Source organism: Aegilops tauschii, chromosome 1, assembly GCF_002575655.3.
Source record: "Aegilops tauschii subsp. strangulata cultivar AL8/78 chromosome 1, Aet v6.0, whole genome shotgun sequence".
Lineage (NCBI taxonomy): Eukaryota > Viridiplantae > Streptophyta > Magnoliopsida > Poales > Poaceae > Aegilops > Aegilops tauschii.
Genome location: NC_053035.3, coordinates 53,177,898 through 53,195,393, shown reverse-complemented (window position 1 = coordinate 53,195,393; position 17,496 = coordinate 53,177,898). Strand labels below are relative to the sequence as shown.

At 46.1% G+C, this 17,496-nt stretch overlaps 1 protein-coding gene and 1 pseudogene across 1 annotated transcript; one reads left to right on the top strand and one right to left on the bottom strand.

Annotated features, from left to right (window-relative positions):
- The first annotated feature begins 2,513 nt into the window (after window positions 1–2,513).
- Window positions 2,514–5,582, top strand: LOC109747474 (uncharacterized). Its single transcript, XM_073504522.1, has 11 exons — window positions 2,514–2,969; window positions 3,068–3,223; window positions 3,315–3,527; window positions 3,612–3,833; window positions 3,922–4,015; window positions 4,332–4,537; window positions 4,623–4,823; window positions 4,905–5,033; window positions 5,109–5,221; window positions 5,305–5,380; window positions 5,466–5,582. Exons 1-11 carry the CDS (start codon window positions 2,514–2,516, stop codon window positions 5,580–5,582), a joined length of 1,983 nt encoding a protein of 660 aa, XP_073360623.1.
- Window positions 5,583–9,063: 3,481 nt separating this feature from the next.
- On the bottom strand, window positions 9,064–11,068 carry LOC109747475 (uncharacterized; annotated as a pseudogene).
- Between the last annotated feature and the right edge of the window lie 6,428 nt (window positions 11,069–17,496).

Sequence of the window (17,496 nt, the reverse complement as noted above, 5' to 3'; positions counted from 1 at the left end):
TTTCCGGCGAAAAAACCCTACAATACTGCCCCCACGTGACGCAATGTGCGTTTTGTGTCCGAATTAGTGCACACCTTGCCTGAGGGACCACATTGTCCATGCACACATGGTCCCAAAAGTTGGGGTCATCTCATGCATGCCTCCAGATGCACCATGTACAAGCAGGACCATTCGGGTCTGCCGAAGAGCAAGACTGAAAGAGGTTTTCCTTCCCGGTTCCACCAAACGATCCCAAACTTTATGCACACCCTAGGATGACCATGGCATGCATGCATGACAAGTATCGTTCATTTCCGACACTCGATGCATTTTCTAGGGTTTTTCCGACGACAAAACCCTACAACACGGCCCCCATGTGACGCAACGTGCGTTTTGTGTCCGAATTTGTGCACACCTTGCCTGGGGGACCACATTGGCCATGCCCAAATGGTCCCAAAAGTTGGGGTCATCTCATGCATGCCTCCACATGCACCATGTACAAGCAGGACCATTCGGGTCTGCCGGGGGGCAGGTCTGAAAGTGGTTTTCCTTGACGGTCTCACCAAATGATCTCAAACTTTATGCATACCCTAGGATGACCATGGCATGCATGCATGACAAGTATCGTTCATTTCCGACACTCGATGCATTTTCTAGGGTTTTTCCGGCGACAAAACCCTACAACACTGCCCTTATGTGACGCAACGTGCGTTTTGTGTCTGAATTTGTGCACACCTTGCCTGGGGGACCACATTGGCCATGCCCAAATGGTCCCAAAAGTTGGGGTCATCTCATGCATGCCTCCACATGCACCATGTACAAGCAGGATCATTCGGGTCTGCCGGAGGGCAGGTCTGAAAGTGGTTTTCCTTGCTAGTCCCACCAATTAGGAAGTCATAAATAGGACAACATTTAATCATACATATTTGAAATGAAATTGAAAAATATGAGAAGAAGTGATATGGAATTATGAAACATGAAAAACAATTAGGAATAAGAAGGAGAAAACATAAAATAACAGGAAAACCAAATTAAAAGGGAAAGAGGAACAATACATTTGAATATATAATATTGTAGAAATGATAGAGGTACTATAAATATTGTTGAACATATACAAGTATACAATAACTAATAGGTGTCACAAAGATTTTTTTTTTTGAGGGAAGAACCAATGATATTTATTTTGAGGGAAGAAACAATGTAGTTAGGTGGGCCGGCCCAGACCGCAAATAACTGTCGGATCCATATTGTGGGGGCCCACAACGCTGCGCTTTCCATGCACGTCGATCACACGCACGTCGATCACGGGAGTAGTTGCCGTTCTGTTACACAATTCCGGGATCGTGCTAATCCATATGTTCCTAATCCCTACGACTGAGGAGTACGTTCAGCCTCGCTTCAACGGAGGAAAATATAGATCGCGAGATTGGCCACAGGGAAGTTACGACGACCTAGAAGTCGACCTCGTATATAATCTCCTCCTCCTCGAACATGTCGTCGACTAGATCGCCTCCTGCCGGTGAGTCGTCGACAGCTCCGTCCGCCGCATCCCACACGCCACAAAAACCCCGAGAAGATCAAGGTCGTCGGCACGTGCAGGCCGACCTCGACGAACTACGTCGACAACGCATCGCCGACTTCTTTCATCTTCGTCGACCGATCAAGTAAGTTGTCCTCCTTACCACGCGCCTTCATAGCAAGCTAGTTCCTTCGTCTCGTTGCTTTGATGGACTTAGGTTTACCACATATTTTCAACTAGTATGAACTCGACTAGATGCGTTCTGACCAGATGGCGTAGATGACCTAAATCTTTGGTTCTTTCGTAGCATGATAGAATAAGATGTTGTTTCTCGAGAAGCATGATGCAATAGATTTTTTGTCACATGATCCAATTATATTTTTGTCACACGATCCAATTATATTATTGTACACATAGAACATTAAAGAGTTATAAGCATTAGATGTTGATGAACCTCAAATAGGTACCATTGCTATAAACTGTAGTTATTTATAGCTGATCAATTTGTCACCCTGTTAATAAGACAACCAGACGAATTAGTAACAGTTTACCATATTAAATTTATTGATTATATATTTTTTCTTATACTCAGAGAACTTGATCAGATGCAAGTAAATTCAATTACCAATTGTAGTTATTTTTTAGTGCCTCATGTCAGCACACACTTGGCTGCATGTTGCAGTATACATGGTGCTAGTTTTATATTTGCATTAGTGTTATTTTTGCATTAGTGTTAGCTACTGCCAGAAAGTTTTATATTTTTTCATGTCTATTGTTATTTTTGCATTAGTGTTCGCTAATGTCACGAAGTTATATATTTTCTTTCAACAGGATGGACGAGCTGAATGGAGAAATAGTATGCGCCGTTGAAAAATGGTGCAAGCTTGTTGCCGCTCTATCGAGCGGTCAACGCGCTAGAGTGGCTGATACAACATTGCGTAGCATGCTGCAGATACCATCTATTAAGATGCGTACCCTACTAATTAGGTATATGATTGAGAATTTTCAGGCCAGCATGGCCAGATTCATTATACAAGAGCAGGTTGGGGAGGTGACTCTCGGTGCGGTCGATGTCGAGTGCATCTTTAACCTCGAGAACCAAGGACTGTCCACTTCGGACATTCTGACTGAAGAAGGCGAGGACATCAAGGAGCGGGTGCCGCCACAATTTCTCAGTAAGACATCAGAAAACATAGTGATAGATAATCTCATTGATGACATAATTAAAAGTAAAGCCACCAACGACGATTTCCTTCGGAAAGTAGTCCTTGTCCTGTTAGGAACAATTATTGCTCCCATGTCGAGCAAGATTGTGCCAAAGCAGTACTACGCTTTGGTCGATGATGTGAAACGTATTTCAAAGATTAACTGGAATGCCTTCACCCTGCGTGTTCTCCTTGATTGCCTTCGCATAGTCAAGAAAGGCAAACACCTCCGCCAATGGCTGAAAGGCAATTTGGCTCTCTTGCAGGTACACATATGAGACGTGTTGCATAATGTCAATTATCATATCATTGCAATTTTATGTGATGTATTGTACTAACTCTAAATCCTTATATTTTTTTGTAGTACTTGTACTGGGAGAAGGTGCAACCTGTCGAAGGCGAATGCGCCTATAATCCCAACTTGTCCATACAACCTCTTATGAGGAACTGGACCGAAGGTGCAGCCACTAGGAGAGGTCGGTTCGACTATGACAATGGGCGCGGCCGTGGTAACGTCAGGGTAAGTCATTGTGTTCCGTCTTTCTTAAATGTTTTGTAACTTAATAATATTTATTTTTTATTCATCACATGTACTTCAATATCGCATGCAGATCGAAAATAATATCACCCAGGAGTATAGGGCGCAGGAGCCCAACATCCCAAATAATGCGCCTACCATGAAGCCAAAAACCAAGCCTGCAAATGGAAACGCAAAGAAGTCGATGACAACCCCAATGTCGGAAGATTTGATGGAGCTTCTAATGAAGCGGTGCATGGACTTCATACACACCCAGATGAGGCAAATCCCTGATCAAGTTGCTGAGGTGTCACACCCAAACTTTATAGTTTACAGTATGTTTACTGTTTTAAACCATGCTAGCATTACTAAATTTATATTTCTATTGCAGAGGTTGTTGGAGAAGTTGAACAAATCAGGTGTCATGTACAAGCCGGCTGCTGCCGTGCCATCCGCGGACAATGATGTGGATGAAGAACTGGATTCGTTCGAGAACGGTCCATATGAAAAGAAGGAATTCGTGTACAAGGATGACATAGACTCACGCGGAGAGCCTGTCATTGACATGACGCAGCCTGATGAAGTGGTTCCCAACCATAAAACCGTACCTGAGGTACTATGTATATATATTTCTGTCTATAATTTTCTCCTTTAATTTATTTACATGCTGAAATGTTCACATGATTTTGTTTGCCAAACAGAAAACCCCACCGAAGATGAATGGACACAAGGAAGCTTCACCTATTAAGCGTAATGATGAATGTGGCGCTACACCCGAAAACACTTGGGTCGTTGGTACTTCTACTCAAGCACCTTCATTGGACATAGACATTTGTCCATCTTCCGTCAGCAAGTTCATGGCTAAGATGGAAAAAAGGGTGCAACAATCAATAAGGATGAGGAAGTTATGTCCGGTAAGCGCAAGAGGACCGTTCCTAAGAAATTTGAATCCCCCTACGCACTTGACAAGCCCAACAGGCGTACCAACCGTGGTCAGAAACCCTCCGGTACTTCTACTGCTACTAGAGGTATCGTAACTAACTTTCTTAATTTGTTATATACTACGAATGCATATGATCACCATTGTTGACGTTCATATTATTTCATGCAGCTATGTTTTCTGAAAATCATGAGCCGGAGGTTGTGGCAGATGAGTTGACGCCGGAAATAATTGATGCAGCTGTTTCATTTGTCGAGTTAGCTGCTAGCACCGAGAAGAATAGGGGGAAGAAAGTTTACTACAGTGAAGGGCGTGGCATATCTCTGACTTCCGAAAGGATTCGACCGGTACTAACTCACAGATGGCTGTCGGACGATGTAAGTACTACTTGCATGTCCTGTTATTAAAATTCTCAATAATCTATGTAACTTTCAACATGTAATGCCCTGATATTCTATGAAGGTTATTGATGCTTATATGGGACATTTGGAGCTGCGCGTTGGTCATGATCGTTACCTCTGTCCAGCGTGGAGGTCCAAATTCCTTGTAGACCGTGCTATCGCACGAGACGATCCATTACCGTCAAGTTGCAACATGGATAGTGCTCTGTCCAAAGCTGGAGCATTTAATAGAGTCACGAAAGAGTATACTGTGCGTGATAAGGTACGCTATGTTTGTAATTCTTCACTACAGGACATTTCATCAAGTATTTCGTTTGATCCACAATGGTTTTTTGCACTGTAGACGTATATCGCGTTGAATATCGACAATGCCCACTGGATGACCGTGGTCATGCACTTGATCAAGCAAGAATTCCAAGTTCTCGATTCGCTTTATCCTCTGGACCTAACAGAAAAGACTGTGAAAGCACTCGTAATATAACCAACATTTGTACCATTGGCCTTACATGTTGTTTATGATTCTTCTTTAACACTATCCTCTTTATAGCGAATGGCTATAGCACACGATATGCACCTAGCAAATCTTATTACACCAGGGAAATATCCGGACGTAAGTAAGTGGCCTATCAAGGAGTATGACATGCCCCCGCAAGAGGATGGGTGAGTTAATAGGACATCATGCACATTCAAACAACAACACACATGTTCGTATTGCCCACCGCTAATGTTTGCATATGTACCAGGAACTCTTGTGGCCTTTTTGTCACAGAATGTCTAGAACATTGGGACGGGGACCGAATGACCCGTGATTTTTCACAGGTATGCTGTTATTTACGTTTGTAGACTAGCTACTATGGTCGTGTAGCAACTTCGGTTCATGTAACCTTTATGTCATTTTTTGCAGGCCACCATTGACGCAAGGAGAAGACGTTTCGTCGCGGAGTTGATTATGTCACCTTCGAACAAGATGGAGTGTGTGAAGAACAAAATTCACGAAATCGCAAGGAAAAGGCGCGCCTGAAGAATTCATGCGGCATGCAAGATTGAAGTTTTAGTGATTTGGATTTAGTCCGGTCGAAGGTTTCGATAGCATGATTATCTTAGGGTTTCTATCATTTTTATGTAATAAACAGGGCATCTCGAATATTGTGACACATACATGTGTATGTGTCTGTCAGACAATTCGCTCGTACCAGACAATTCGGTCATACAATTCGCTCGGAGAAGACAATTTGGTCGTACCAATAAAGTTTTGGCTTCACTTATCAATTGTTCTTGCTTAATATTTTTCTCGTTCTCCAATTTTTTATAATTGTATTTTTCACGGCTTCACTTATCAATTGTTTTTGCTTAATATTTTTCTCGTTCTCCAATTTTTTATAATTGTATTTTTCACATTAATAGTATTCGCATTCTATTTTTCTCTTCAACTGCTCTCGTAAGTTTCATATTAAAATTTTCACATTCTTTACTTTTTTTAAAACTCTACCAAGCTTAGCCTTCTGCCTTAGCTATCTGCATGTCATCATCTTGCATAATCTCCTGGTAATTCCCCCTCATCACATGATTATGAAAAGTAGTCATGTTAGCTAAGTAAATATATCGAGCCAAAATGTAATATTACACTGATGAAAATTAGTCATGTCAACTCGTTGGCTCTATCGCGTGTTATCACGCATCATGTTTTTCTATTTTTTTTACAAACCCGTCGTTTTTTATTGTATGTATAATTAACTTTTTCTGTACTCACCATGATGCCAGGCACGGCCCATCTAACCATGTGAGGGGCCCCACAGGCGGGCTATCGTGCCGGCAGTGCTACACCAGCCCATATTGCCAGGTTCACATCGATCTTTCCCCTTTTCTCGTTTCCCTTTCCAAATCCCTAGCCCTCTCTCTCCATTTGCGCCTCCAAATCTCGATAGCGAAAGCATGACAGCGAGCTGGGCGTCGGGCGGCGGCGGTTGCGGTGAGAAGAGCGGTGGCGACCGCAAGTTAGGTCGAACCCTGGGTCCTGCAAGCAGGTGGGGCGGATTCAGTGGCACAGGAGGCAGCGGCGGCAGATCGAGTGGAATAGGGGATGGGGGTTTCGTGGGCGGCGGCGGGCCGGGAGAACCCACGCCTAGGGTTTCTTCAGTGCTACACTTTGGTGGCAAAAAGGTAAGTTCTTTACCGTTGTTCTTTACATCCCAGCATTATCGCCCACAATTCATGACCTGTGGCCATGACAAGCTCCATCTATGTGGTCATCAGGAAACTCCTGGTGGCCGTGTCTGCATAGATGCAGACAATTTTGGCAGCGCACTCGGGGGATGTGTGTTTGAGGATAGTCTACTGAGCATGATCTTCAAACTAGTACTGCTATTGCGGTCAAGCTGCAAAAAAGTTCAGTGTTTAACGCTTGCAGTGACAAGTTCAGTTATAAAATGACTTGAATTGCTCATGATTTATTTAGGATGATATCACTTCTGAGTATGTTGAATGGGTTGATGGGGAGTGGGATAGCAAAGCAAAGTCAGTCATTAAGTATCTTTCCATGAAGAACAAGAAACTGGAGACTAAGATTACAGAATATGAAGCAGAAATTAAAAGGAATGAGAAAGAAAAGACGGCAATGGTTAAGATGCACAAGGAAATATTGCTCTATAGGGATATGATTTTAGGATTTGGAGGTCTTCTGTATCTTGGCCTGCTTGCTATTATGATTGCTGTCATAGTTAGCAAGTAGATTGTTCATAAAGTTATTGACATCATTGTAATTGACATGATGAAATGCTGCTGAATTATTTGCTATTCAGTTTATGGGCAAAGTGTAACCGAGATTGCAGCATAAATAACATGGGGCCATCATGATTGGTAGATAATGCACTTTTGGCATGTTCTATATTTGGCAGACAATGCACTTTTGGCATGTTCTATATATGGCAGGCAATGCACTTTTGGCATGTTCTATATTTGGCAAGCAATGCACTTTTGGCATGTTCTATATTTGGTAAGTGATGCACATGGGCACATCACCTAGCAACACTACTGATTTATGCAGCAGCCCAGTTCATTGTCTTGTTGCAACATAGGAGCAACATCTAGCAGCACCTACACCTTTGATGCAACACTGAAGCGAAGCAACAGTACATATTCAATATTCTGAAATTTAACTGAACTTGACACTTAGGGTGAGCAGTAGATATTCAGTTCTTCAGCCACAAAGAACCCGACCAAACCGTATCGATTGCATAACTTATATGCTTACATATAAAAGCATACCCAACCAACATCAAACCCAAAATAATGCTAACTTATATGCTGAAACATATAACAGCATACCTAACTTAAGATAACCAGCAGCTTCCTCCTCCTTCAGCAACTATGCCCATCTTCACTTCTTCAGAAATTTGAGGCGGCGTGAGCGGCGCACCACACACGGAGAAGCCTTCTTCTTGACCGCCGTCCTGTTCGACAGCTGTGCCACCTTAACCTGAGCCACCTGATCCTGAGCCACCTCCTCTTCTTCCACCTTCACTATGTTAGGGAGGAGGGGAAGGAGCTCGACGTCGATGGGCATTGTCTTTCCACCCTCGACGGCGACCGGCGCTACCATCTGCACAGCGTCCTCCTTGCCCTCCTCATGGTCATTAGGGATGCCAGTACCTCCTCCACGTCGTCCTCCACGACATCAGAGCCCAACGGCAGGACTGGCTTCGGCACGTGGCGGACCTGGTAGTCCGGGCTGACGGGCGCAGGGAGAGCGAGCTCGATGTTGACGCGCTCCGCCCTCGACGCGACGCGTGCTGAATCTGGCCGCAGCGTCATGGTGGTGGAGCGGTACATCCACCACCTTGCGCGCTGAACAGGGGAGTCGCTCAGCGTGGCCTCTCACATTGCCCACACGAGGAGGAGAGCCGGCGGGACGCCGCGGCCGTAGGGGAAGGCGCGCTTATTCTCGGCGTCGGTGAGGACTTTGACGAGGCCACGCGCGTGATTGACCAACATCTCCGTGCTGGGGAACCAGCCGCACACCTCCGTCAATTGCGCGCGCCACCCCTCGTCATCGCCGGCGAGGTCCATCATCGCTCTCTGCCAGCCGAGGCTTCTCTCCATGGAGGCGGCTGCAGTGGTCGCCGGCGAGGGTTTTCTCGATCTACTGTAGGTGGGGATAAGAGGGGAGTTCGAACCGGCGCCCGTGGGAGGTGGGTGAGTGCATGGTGGGGAGGAGAGTGGTACAGTTATTTATTTAATGGCATTTAGGACGTGGGGAGGGGAAATGTACAATATTCTTTCTACCTCCCGCCCCGGTCATAACACAGTAAAGAATTTTTTTGATTTTTGTTTAGAGGGAAACATCTTACTTTATTTAAACAAAGTCTGGGATCTCGTCTGCTAATACACTAAGGATACAATCAGGGGGCGAAAGCCTCCAAACCAAAGAAACACAATCGCCTACAGCTACCTTACCCAAAGTATGAGCCGGCCGATTAACACAGTAAATAATTGAAGCAAGTGTTCTACTCTTCTTCCTTCTCCACTTTTCTGCACATGATAAAAGACAAGCTAAGTTAATGAATGATACAAAATTTAATAATCCACAATGCATACAAACACTTACTTCTGATTTAGTTTGCATTTCTTGCTACGTCTAGTGTGTCCTAGCAATTTGCAAGCGCCGCACCGGGTTTTCAACTCATCAAAAGAGAGTGGTCTACCATTTTTCGAGACAGGGCGGCTCTCATCTACCTTTGTTGCACCTTTGCTTGACACTTTCATAGGATCTTTAACCGCAATCATGTTGCCTTCACCATCGTCCACATATTCAACTGCACACTTACTGATGTCATTTGTTTGCTTGAACAAATTTTCCTGTAGCAGATCATACTCATGACTCTTAGTTATCACAGCCTTCAAACTCTCCTGTAACTGATCCCACAAAGCAGGGTGTTTGCATGCCGCATGCATAGCTTCATACGCTAACACACTGACCTGGCTATATTTCATTCTTTCCCTGGCCCCAGTCCAACCAAATCCCAATAGATCGCTTGTGCGCCTCGTGGGCAGTCCCAACCTTGCTTCTTTCGTGAACCGAACAAGAACTAAACACTTTGGTATTTCAGATATGTTCAAGTGCTTCAGTACATGGAATATGTGCTTGCAAGGTAGACCCTTTCCAATCATTCTTCTGCAGCTGCACCTTATAGTTTCTGCGGAATTTACTGGTGTATACTCCACCCAGAAAAGGCGCTTCTGGTTATTCTTCTAGTCCACGATGTACTGCGGTGATCCCTCTGTTTCCTACTGGCCATGATGCCTATGGCTGTGGCGGCATCACCTTTTGAAAGCAGCTTCCTCTTCTCCTTGGCGCAAAGGTTGTATATTTCACACCTGGTAAAACCAACACCGCCGTACCATACATGTTTGCTGATGAAGCAATCCATCATGTCGTGAATTCTAATCCATGCAGCTCCCATGGACATTATCTCATGCTTCTGGTACTCTTTAATTTTTCTGTGGGACCAAAGAAAAGGTACCTCGTCCGGTCCTGCCAACATATGGCTATGCTTGTCCTCAAAACTTTCAACATACCAAACCCCACGCTTTTGGTCAAGCTTGACGGTCAGGTGCGCTTCGCAAAAGCAGCGTGTCTCGGCTCTGAGCCTACAGCTGTGTCCTTCCTCGGTTAGCAACTTGCTGTCACGTTTCCCTTGTCTGGAACAAACAAACCGCCTATAACGCATATGACGTGACTCGGTTTTGCTATACCTGACCTTATTCTTTCTAATGCTGAAACCATTATCTCTAGCATAGCTGTTGTAGAAATCATACGCGGCATCGTGAGACGTAAAGGTCATTTCCATTATCTGCATGAACATATCCCTCTTATCATCTGCACTGGCAGTATCTTGGACATTCTTTGTCCCATCATCTTGTGTCACCTACACAATCAAACCACAGCCATGAAAACAGTTTTCTATGGTTTAACATTACTTCCATAGAACATTGATTACACACATACCTCACTCATGATGACCGACGACTGGGACTCCCTAGAATCAGGTGCATCTAATGATTCGTCGTTAAGGCTTGTCTCCGCGTCGGATTCACCGTAATAGTCGTACGCATTATGACATTCAGAAATGAACTAAAAAATACAACACAAATACATAATTACTTATCATATAATATTCCAGAAGAAATTCAATTTGCATGCCAACAAAATTTTTCACTTACGTACCTGACTAATGTAATCTTCATTCGAGAGCTCCGAGTTGTTTTCCTGATCATCATCAAGCTCATCGATCTATAAATTTTCAACACAAAGACTTAATGTTGTCGGATGCCACCAAAAAATTACAACATGACAATGCCACTCACATTAAGATCGTCCCATTCGTTCCCATTCTCTGACCGATCTTCACGATCTGAATTTTCATCATCTGACCAATCTTCTATCCAGTCTTTCATCAGTTCTCCAAAGTCCATGTCTACCATGATATCAGTTAACTCTTAGCCCGCCATTTCCTACAACCAATAATATGTATCATCACATGTGCAAACATTATCAATGATGAAATATACAACACATAGCACACGATCACGGATGTTATGTAAACAACCGCAACCGAGGCCGTTCAGATCATCTGCCAAACTTAGTAAGGAAGATGGCCACGACACCCGTCGTGATCACTTTCAATCGCGAGGAACTGCACGATCTCAAAACCTAGCTAGATCTGTGATTACCTCTGCCGCCGGATACCTAGGTTAGCCGCCACATCAAACAACGATACTGATGGTGCGCACAGCCGACGGCAACCGACGCTACGTGAACCCAGATCACGAGGAGCAGCACTACCGGAACAAGATCCACGATTGCATGCGCCGCCGGGTAGCTAGGTTACCTGCCCCGCTAGGTTAACCACTACCACTGGCGGCGGCAGTTCGTTCGATGTTGCCGCGAGCGAGACTAGAGGGGGGATGCGGGATGCGGTACTTGTGCGTGCTCGTTGGAGATTCACGACGTTGTCGCGCCCGCTGTCCGACGAGATCGCCGGCGACGAGATAGCCGCCGCTGGAGATCTACTACGTGACTTATGGAGCTGCGTCAATGCTCGCGAGATTGATGGAGCTCGTGAATGATTGGATTCGGCAGGTCTTACATGGGCGTGGGGTCGTGTGGAGTTTTTTTTCGGACCAGGATACTGTACGTATACGGTCTGGGTTATACAGGGCTAGACAGGGCTTGGATCTGGACTACGGCGGGCCAGGAGAAAAACAAACTCGCGGGGACAAAAATACCCCTCCGAAATTAGGTTAGGGGGAGCACCGGAGCAGGGCTCATGCTTAAGAAGGTCAGCAGCTTCAATCCAGCTAACTATGTAGCCTACGTACATAGCCAATCCAATCATCCAAGCACAGCTCCATGGCTCCACCACATGCAGTAGCTTGATTGATTAATTAGAAGGCATTGCAGCACCGCGTGAGAAGTAAAAGGAATCTAGGATTGCCCGCTCTTTTGTGTTGCAGGTACTGTGCAGAGAAGTCCACGGTGGTGCCATCATCCCGCCATGGATCAGGGAGGACCCTCTATCTGGAAATTGGGAAGCCAGATTTGGGGTTTGTTTTTTGCCTGCGTGGCTTCAAATTTATGGAAGTGAACCCTTGCATCGTATCCCAATCGGTGACTGCGATTGGTGCATATGCTGTCTTTGGTAGTAGTCACTGAACATGAAATTGGTCGCCACGCCCCGACTCGCCATTGGACTTTGGTCATCAGGATGCTCTTATTCACTTTTTTATCTGGATTGATGGATGTTCCACCCAAAATTTACGAGACTGCCGATGACTATGAAGTGTTTTCTCACTTCTCTTACTTCTATCTGTCACAAGTTACAGATTCAAGGTATGTATCACCGGACCAAGATCAAAGATTCGGTCAGCTGCAGTCAGAAGATCATTTCTCTACATGACAACACTTCTATTTTTAACAAGATCCGGTAATGATATGAGATGGTCATTTTCCTCGATTTTCTTGAGAGTTGTGGTTCTGTTATGTTTATTTTATCCCATAATGTCTCTTTGCTTTGTGAAATATGGAAATGCATCATTGTTAACCATGTATTGTCATTTTTTGCTCATCCTAGGAACTGATTAGATTAAATATAAGTTTGAGAGGCAGGTCGGGAAAGGGAAAACAGATCAGGAGAAAAGATACTCGGTCGTAGTTAGCTCGACCCGCTCCGCTAGGGTTCCTCCCCTCGCCGCCGCCGGCCGCCAGGCGCGCGCCTCCCGGCCCGCCCCGCTCCCCCTCCCCCCCCCTCTCCTCTCCTCCCCTCCCGCGGCGCGCCCGCGCGCGCCCGGGGGGCTCCCTGCGGCCGCGGCCCTCGGCCCCGCCTCCCTCCCCTTCCCCCCGCCGTCGCCGGCGAGCTCCGTCGGGCAAAGCCCGGGGGGGCGGCGGCTGCGGGGCCGTCCTTCCCCATCCGCTTGGGGGCGCCGCCGCGGGGCGGCTCCTTCAAGCGGCGGCGCTGGACGCCCGCGGGATCCAGCGGCGCGGTGGCGGTGGCGGTTTCGCAGGGCGGCGTGGTGACCTACTGGTGGCGGCGCTCCGGCGTCCCTCGTTCTACGCGCTGGGCGGCTGCGGTGCTCCCGGCTCGGGAGGTGGCGCGCGACCGGTCTCTTGCCGGATCCGGCCGGATCTGGCTTTGGGGGCCGGCCGGCGGCGCCTGGCTCCGGTGGTGCGTGCCCGGCGGCTCCGGCGCTTGGAGCTCGCCGGGCGACGCGGGTAGGGCAGCGGCTGGGCGTGGCCGCTGCTCCGGCCGTGGGCGGCGGCAGGGGTAGGTCTCGGTGGTGGCCTACCGGTGTCGTGGCGGCTTCACGGTGGCTCGATGAATCTGCCCGCGGCAACGGCCGGCTTCTCTGGCGTCGGTTTGTCTGCGTTCGGGCCGTCTCGACCTTCACCCCATCTCCTCGTCGCCCAGGCGCTACCCCCATCAATGGGCTGATCCTCTCCCAGCCGCGGTCCACCGCTCGTCTCGCGCCCGATGCCGCAGGACCGAGCTCGTCTCGCGCACGATGCAGCAGGACCGAGCTCGTCTCGCGCACGGTGCAGCAGGACTGACCTCGTCCCCCTCTCGGTGCCGCAGGAGCGAGCTCGTCTCACGCTTGGGGCAGCAGGATGGGTCGGTGGATGCCAGTTCTGGCCGACCCTTTGGGTCTCGACGCTGGGGGTTGCCCAGGGGCGCGAACGGTGGGACCTTTCCGCTCGTCCCTTTCGTTGGGGTGCGGCGGGTCTCGGGTGAGGTGGTGTCGAGGTCTTGGATGCTGGGGCGGCGGCCCTGGTGGTGGTTGCGCGGTGCTCTTGGGCAGAGCCCGTGCCTTGGTGCTGCCCGGTCACCATGGTCGTGTGGGCGGCGTGGTTGCCGGGGTGTGGCGTTCGGTGGTGGTGAATATTGGCCGAGGTGAAAACCTGCTCTATCTTCTGACGGACCGGCGGCGGCGAAGATCGTTCCCTTCTTGAAGGCGTCGTCGCGGCTCTCATTGCCCGTCATGCGGCTCCGGGGAAAACTCTGATCCTTGGATCGGGCAGTGGCGGCGCTCCGGCGTCGTACCCTTCCTGAAGGCGCCGCCTTGGAGCGTATGGTTCGTCATATGTAGCTTCATCTCTTCGGGGCGGTAGTGCTAGGAGTGGTGTTGCTGCGCTCAGCGCCTATGTATCATGTCCTGGGTGTGTGCGTGTGTTGCGGTGGCGTAGCGTGTGTTTGTCTGAATGCTTGTGGTTTGATGCTTTATATATAAAGCGGGGCGAAAGCCTTTTTCGGTAAATATAAGTTTGAAGTCTAGCTGTAGAATTGGAAGTTCATAATTTGCATGGAAGGATTCTAACACCATGACTACAAGATGCGCGCACGATCTCCGCCCCGCCGGAGGACCTTTAATGGCCAATATTTAAGTTCATTTTTCACTTTTTGTGCAGATCTAAGTTTGATTTACAACAAGAATCCCACATAATACACGATAAGTGTCTGAAAATAGCAATTTGTACACAACTGATCATAGGATTTTCAATTCGGAATCCCTGCACTTTATGTGTTTATATACATTAAAATTTATGTAAACGACATGAGATTATGTACATGACTATATTTAGTAAAAAAAAATATTGGATCGCATAATTCATAGTTTTGCAATCTTTATAACTACTAGTCGAATGCCCGTGCGTTGCCACGGGATAAAAAATTTCCGTAGAAAAAAAATGCTTTAACAAGAAAAAATAATGTTAACCCGTCCCTATTTACTAATAAATCAAAACCAGATGTAAATATTAACAAAACGCTTCCCTAACTCCGACCCCCTCCACTATCACGATTGATCCTATTCTTGAATCATTTAAGCTACCTTCCCATGGCCTTCAACAAGGGTTGGCATAATACAATGAGGAGAATAATATTCTCTTGGGGATGAAGAGTTGTCCTTTATAAGACCCGAGGCGTCGTTTCACAGGCGATTCCTTTTTCTGTGCGTCATAAGGGTTTTCTTTCCCCTTTCTAAAGGAAATAAAGGCCACAGTCATGGCGGCGGCATCTCCTCAGGACTCGCGGTGGGACTACCGTCCGCATCGAGCCAGCGCTCATGCTAAGGGGGCAAAGAGGTATACAATTTTTTTCTTCCAAAAACGCATGTGGGCTTGATGCAACACATCGATCGATCAGGCCAGCAAACTACGTACACACACGAGTCTCGCTCGCATCGATCGGGTTCAGTAAGCAGCAAAATGATCGATCGGTCGGGTTCAGTTAGCAGAGAAGGAATCGCTCGGGTTCGATAGTAGTAGTGTGAGGGATCAATCAATCGGTTTCAGTAACCGAACGCCTCGCTTGAGTCCAGTTAGCGAAGGGCTCATACACGCGCACATACGAGAGAAACGCTTAGTGCTAGATAACCACCAACAAAGGCTTTAACAAGGGAAAATCATGTCACTCTCCATCTCAATTTACATATGATGCTTGTTTTTCATGATTAAAAGGTAACCACCAATCTTACGAACAATAATTATATGACATAGCTGTTAAAACCTACTCCCTCTTGTTTGGAATTACTTGTCGCTCAAACCGGATATATCTATCACTAAATAATGCTAGATACTTATTCTCCTATATCTTTATCAGAAGGCATAGTTTCACACATACCATTGTAGATGGCATGATTCTTGTAAGTTAAAAACTCCCGGAAAAAATCCCGCGAGAAAAGAAACAAGTTAAAATGCCCTTTTATAGTCCAATTCCCTTCATAATCTCACAATCAATGCGAGAACATATGTGCAAGTCCTTAGGCTGCGTTTGGCTGCTCAGTATTTTTGGAGTTTTCAAAGAATACCATGGTTTTTTAGAAACCTCGGTTTTAAATACTTTGACGTGTTTGGCTTCAACAAATACTACAGTTTTATAAACCATAGTATATCAAAAACCATGGTCTTTTTGCTGTATTTGAAAAAGAGGTCCCAGCCTCTTTTTCCTAAACTGAGAAACGCTCGCTCTCGAGTCCATCTTCTTCCTGGCTGTTGATCTCTTCAATCGTTGACTATTATGCTAGCGCAACAAGAGGCAACTTGTAGATTAGCTCGTGCTAGACGTTAGATCCTACTGGATGGCGCACGTACACGTACGAGTGCCATGATTTAGCATCGACTGGGAGCACAACCGCATACGCATATGTTTAGATCGTGGAGTACATCAATTGGGACTTGAAGCACAGGCTAAGCTCGGTAGCCGATCGATTCCATGCAGCCCATGCGGCCAGAGGTACAAGATAAATCTACTTCAGATCCTAGTGTCTAGGAGAGAGGACGTCCGCGTGCATGACAAGGCTACATGCAAGTGGCGGCTGTTAATTAACACAAGCTGATCATGTCGTTGTACAACTACTTGAGTGTAGCTCAGTTCGGTTCAGCTAGCTATCTTCAGGATTATCCATGCAATGAGTAGTCAAAACCAAAAAACTGCACTTGGCAAACACGTTTGTAGTTTTGCTAAAACTGAGAAAAACTGTGGTTTTTAAAAACCAGAGTATTCATTGCCCACACATTGAAATACTGAGGTTTTCATTTACTCTAGTTTTAGAAAAACTGTGTTGCCAAACTAGGCTAATGTCCTTTTACCGGTTAGGAGATCCATGATGTTGATCAAAGCCCTTGCTCTTTTCTTTTTGAGTTGGGGCCCTTGCTTTTAGTAACCAAGCCTCATGGCTGAGACTGCTTGGGGTAAAGACATATAGCTTACTATGCATTTCTGAATGTCGGGGAAATTAATCATTTGTTTATTATTTGAGATTATCAAGTCATTTATTAAGAGTTTTGCAATTGTAAATGATGGGCATTGTTATCACCTAGGTTGTAGCATATCTTCCACCTAAATTGTTGTCCTCAAGAAATTATTATGAACAAATCTTAAAAGAATATATCTGCAGACAGACAGAAATATAAGTACCATCACAATGGAACAATTAAGGATATGAACAAATGCCTTGTGTTAATTATTCAAAATTTGCAAAGGATTATATACAATTCACAAATAGTAGCCACCAAGAGTTGTTATTCTGAAAATTAAATCGACTGCATTATATTTCTCTATAGAAAAGACATTTAAACATATACAGATGAAAATGCCGCCGAAGACTGCCATCACCTCACAAGCTATATGGATTTGAATCATCCACCAGGTCAAAGAATTTCCCATCGGCAAATACAAAAATGCACACAACTACCTACTTGATAAAAATACAAAAATAATGCTGGAACACTTTAACACCAAGCCACACAGATCATGAGTGCATTCACATCAGTAACAAAAATTACTTAAAGCATGATCATAGTTACAGCATGAACAAGAAATGTTGTCGTATCAATTAGAAGCAGAGCCGTTACACGACCAAGAGCCATGTGTGTAACACTTAAA

Excerpts from the sequence above, each read along its gene's own strand:
- LOC109747474 (XM_073504522.1), top strand. The coding sequence starts at position 2,514 with ATGGCCAGATTCATTATACAAGAGCAGGTTGGGGAGGTGACTCTCGGT. Across the intron at positions 3,528-3,611 it reads TCCCTGATCAAGTTGCTGAG|AGGTTGTTGGAGAAGTTGAA; the intron begins GTGTCACACCCA and ends TTTCTATTGCAG. Across the intron at positions 4,824-4,904 it reads AGTATACTGTGCGTGATAAG|ACGTATATCGCGTTGAATAT; the intron begins GTACGCTATGTT and ends TTTGCACTGTAG.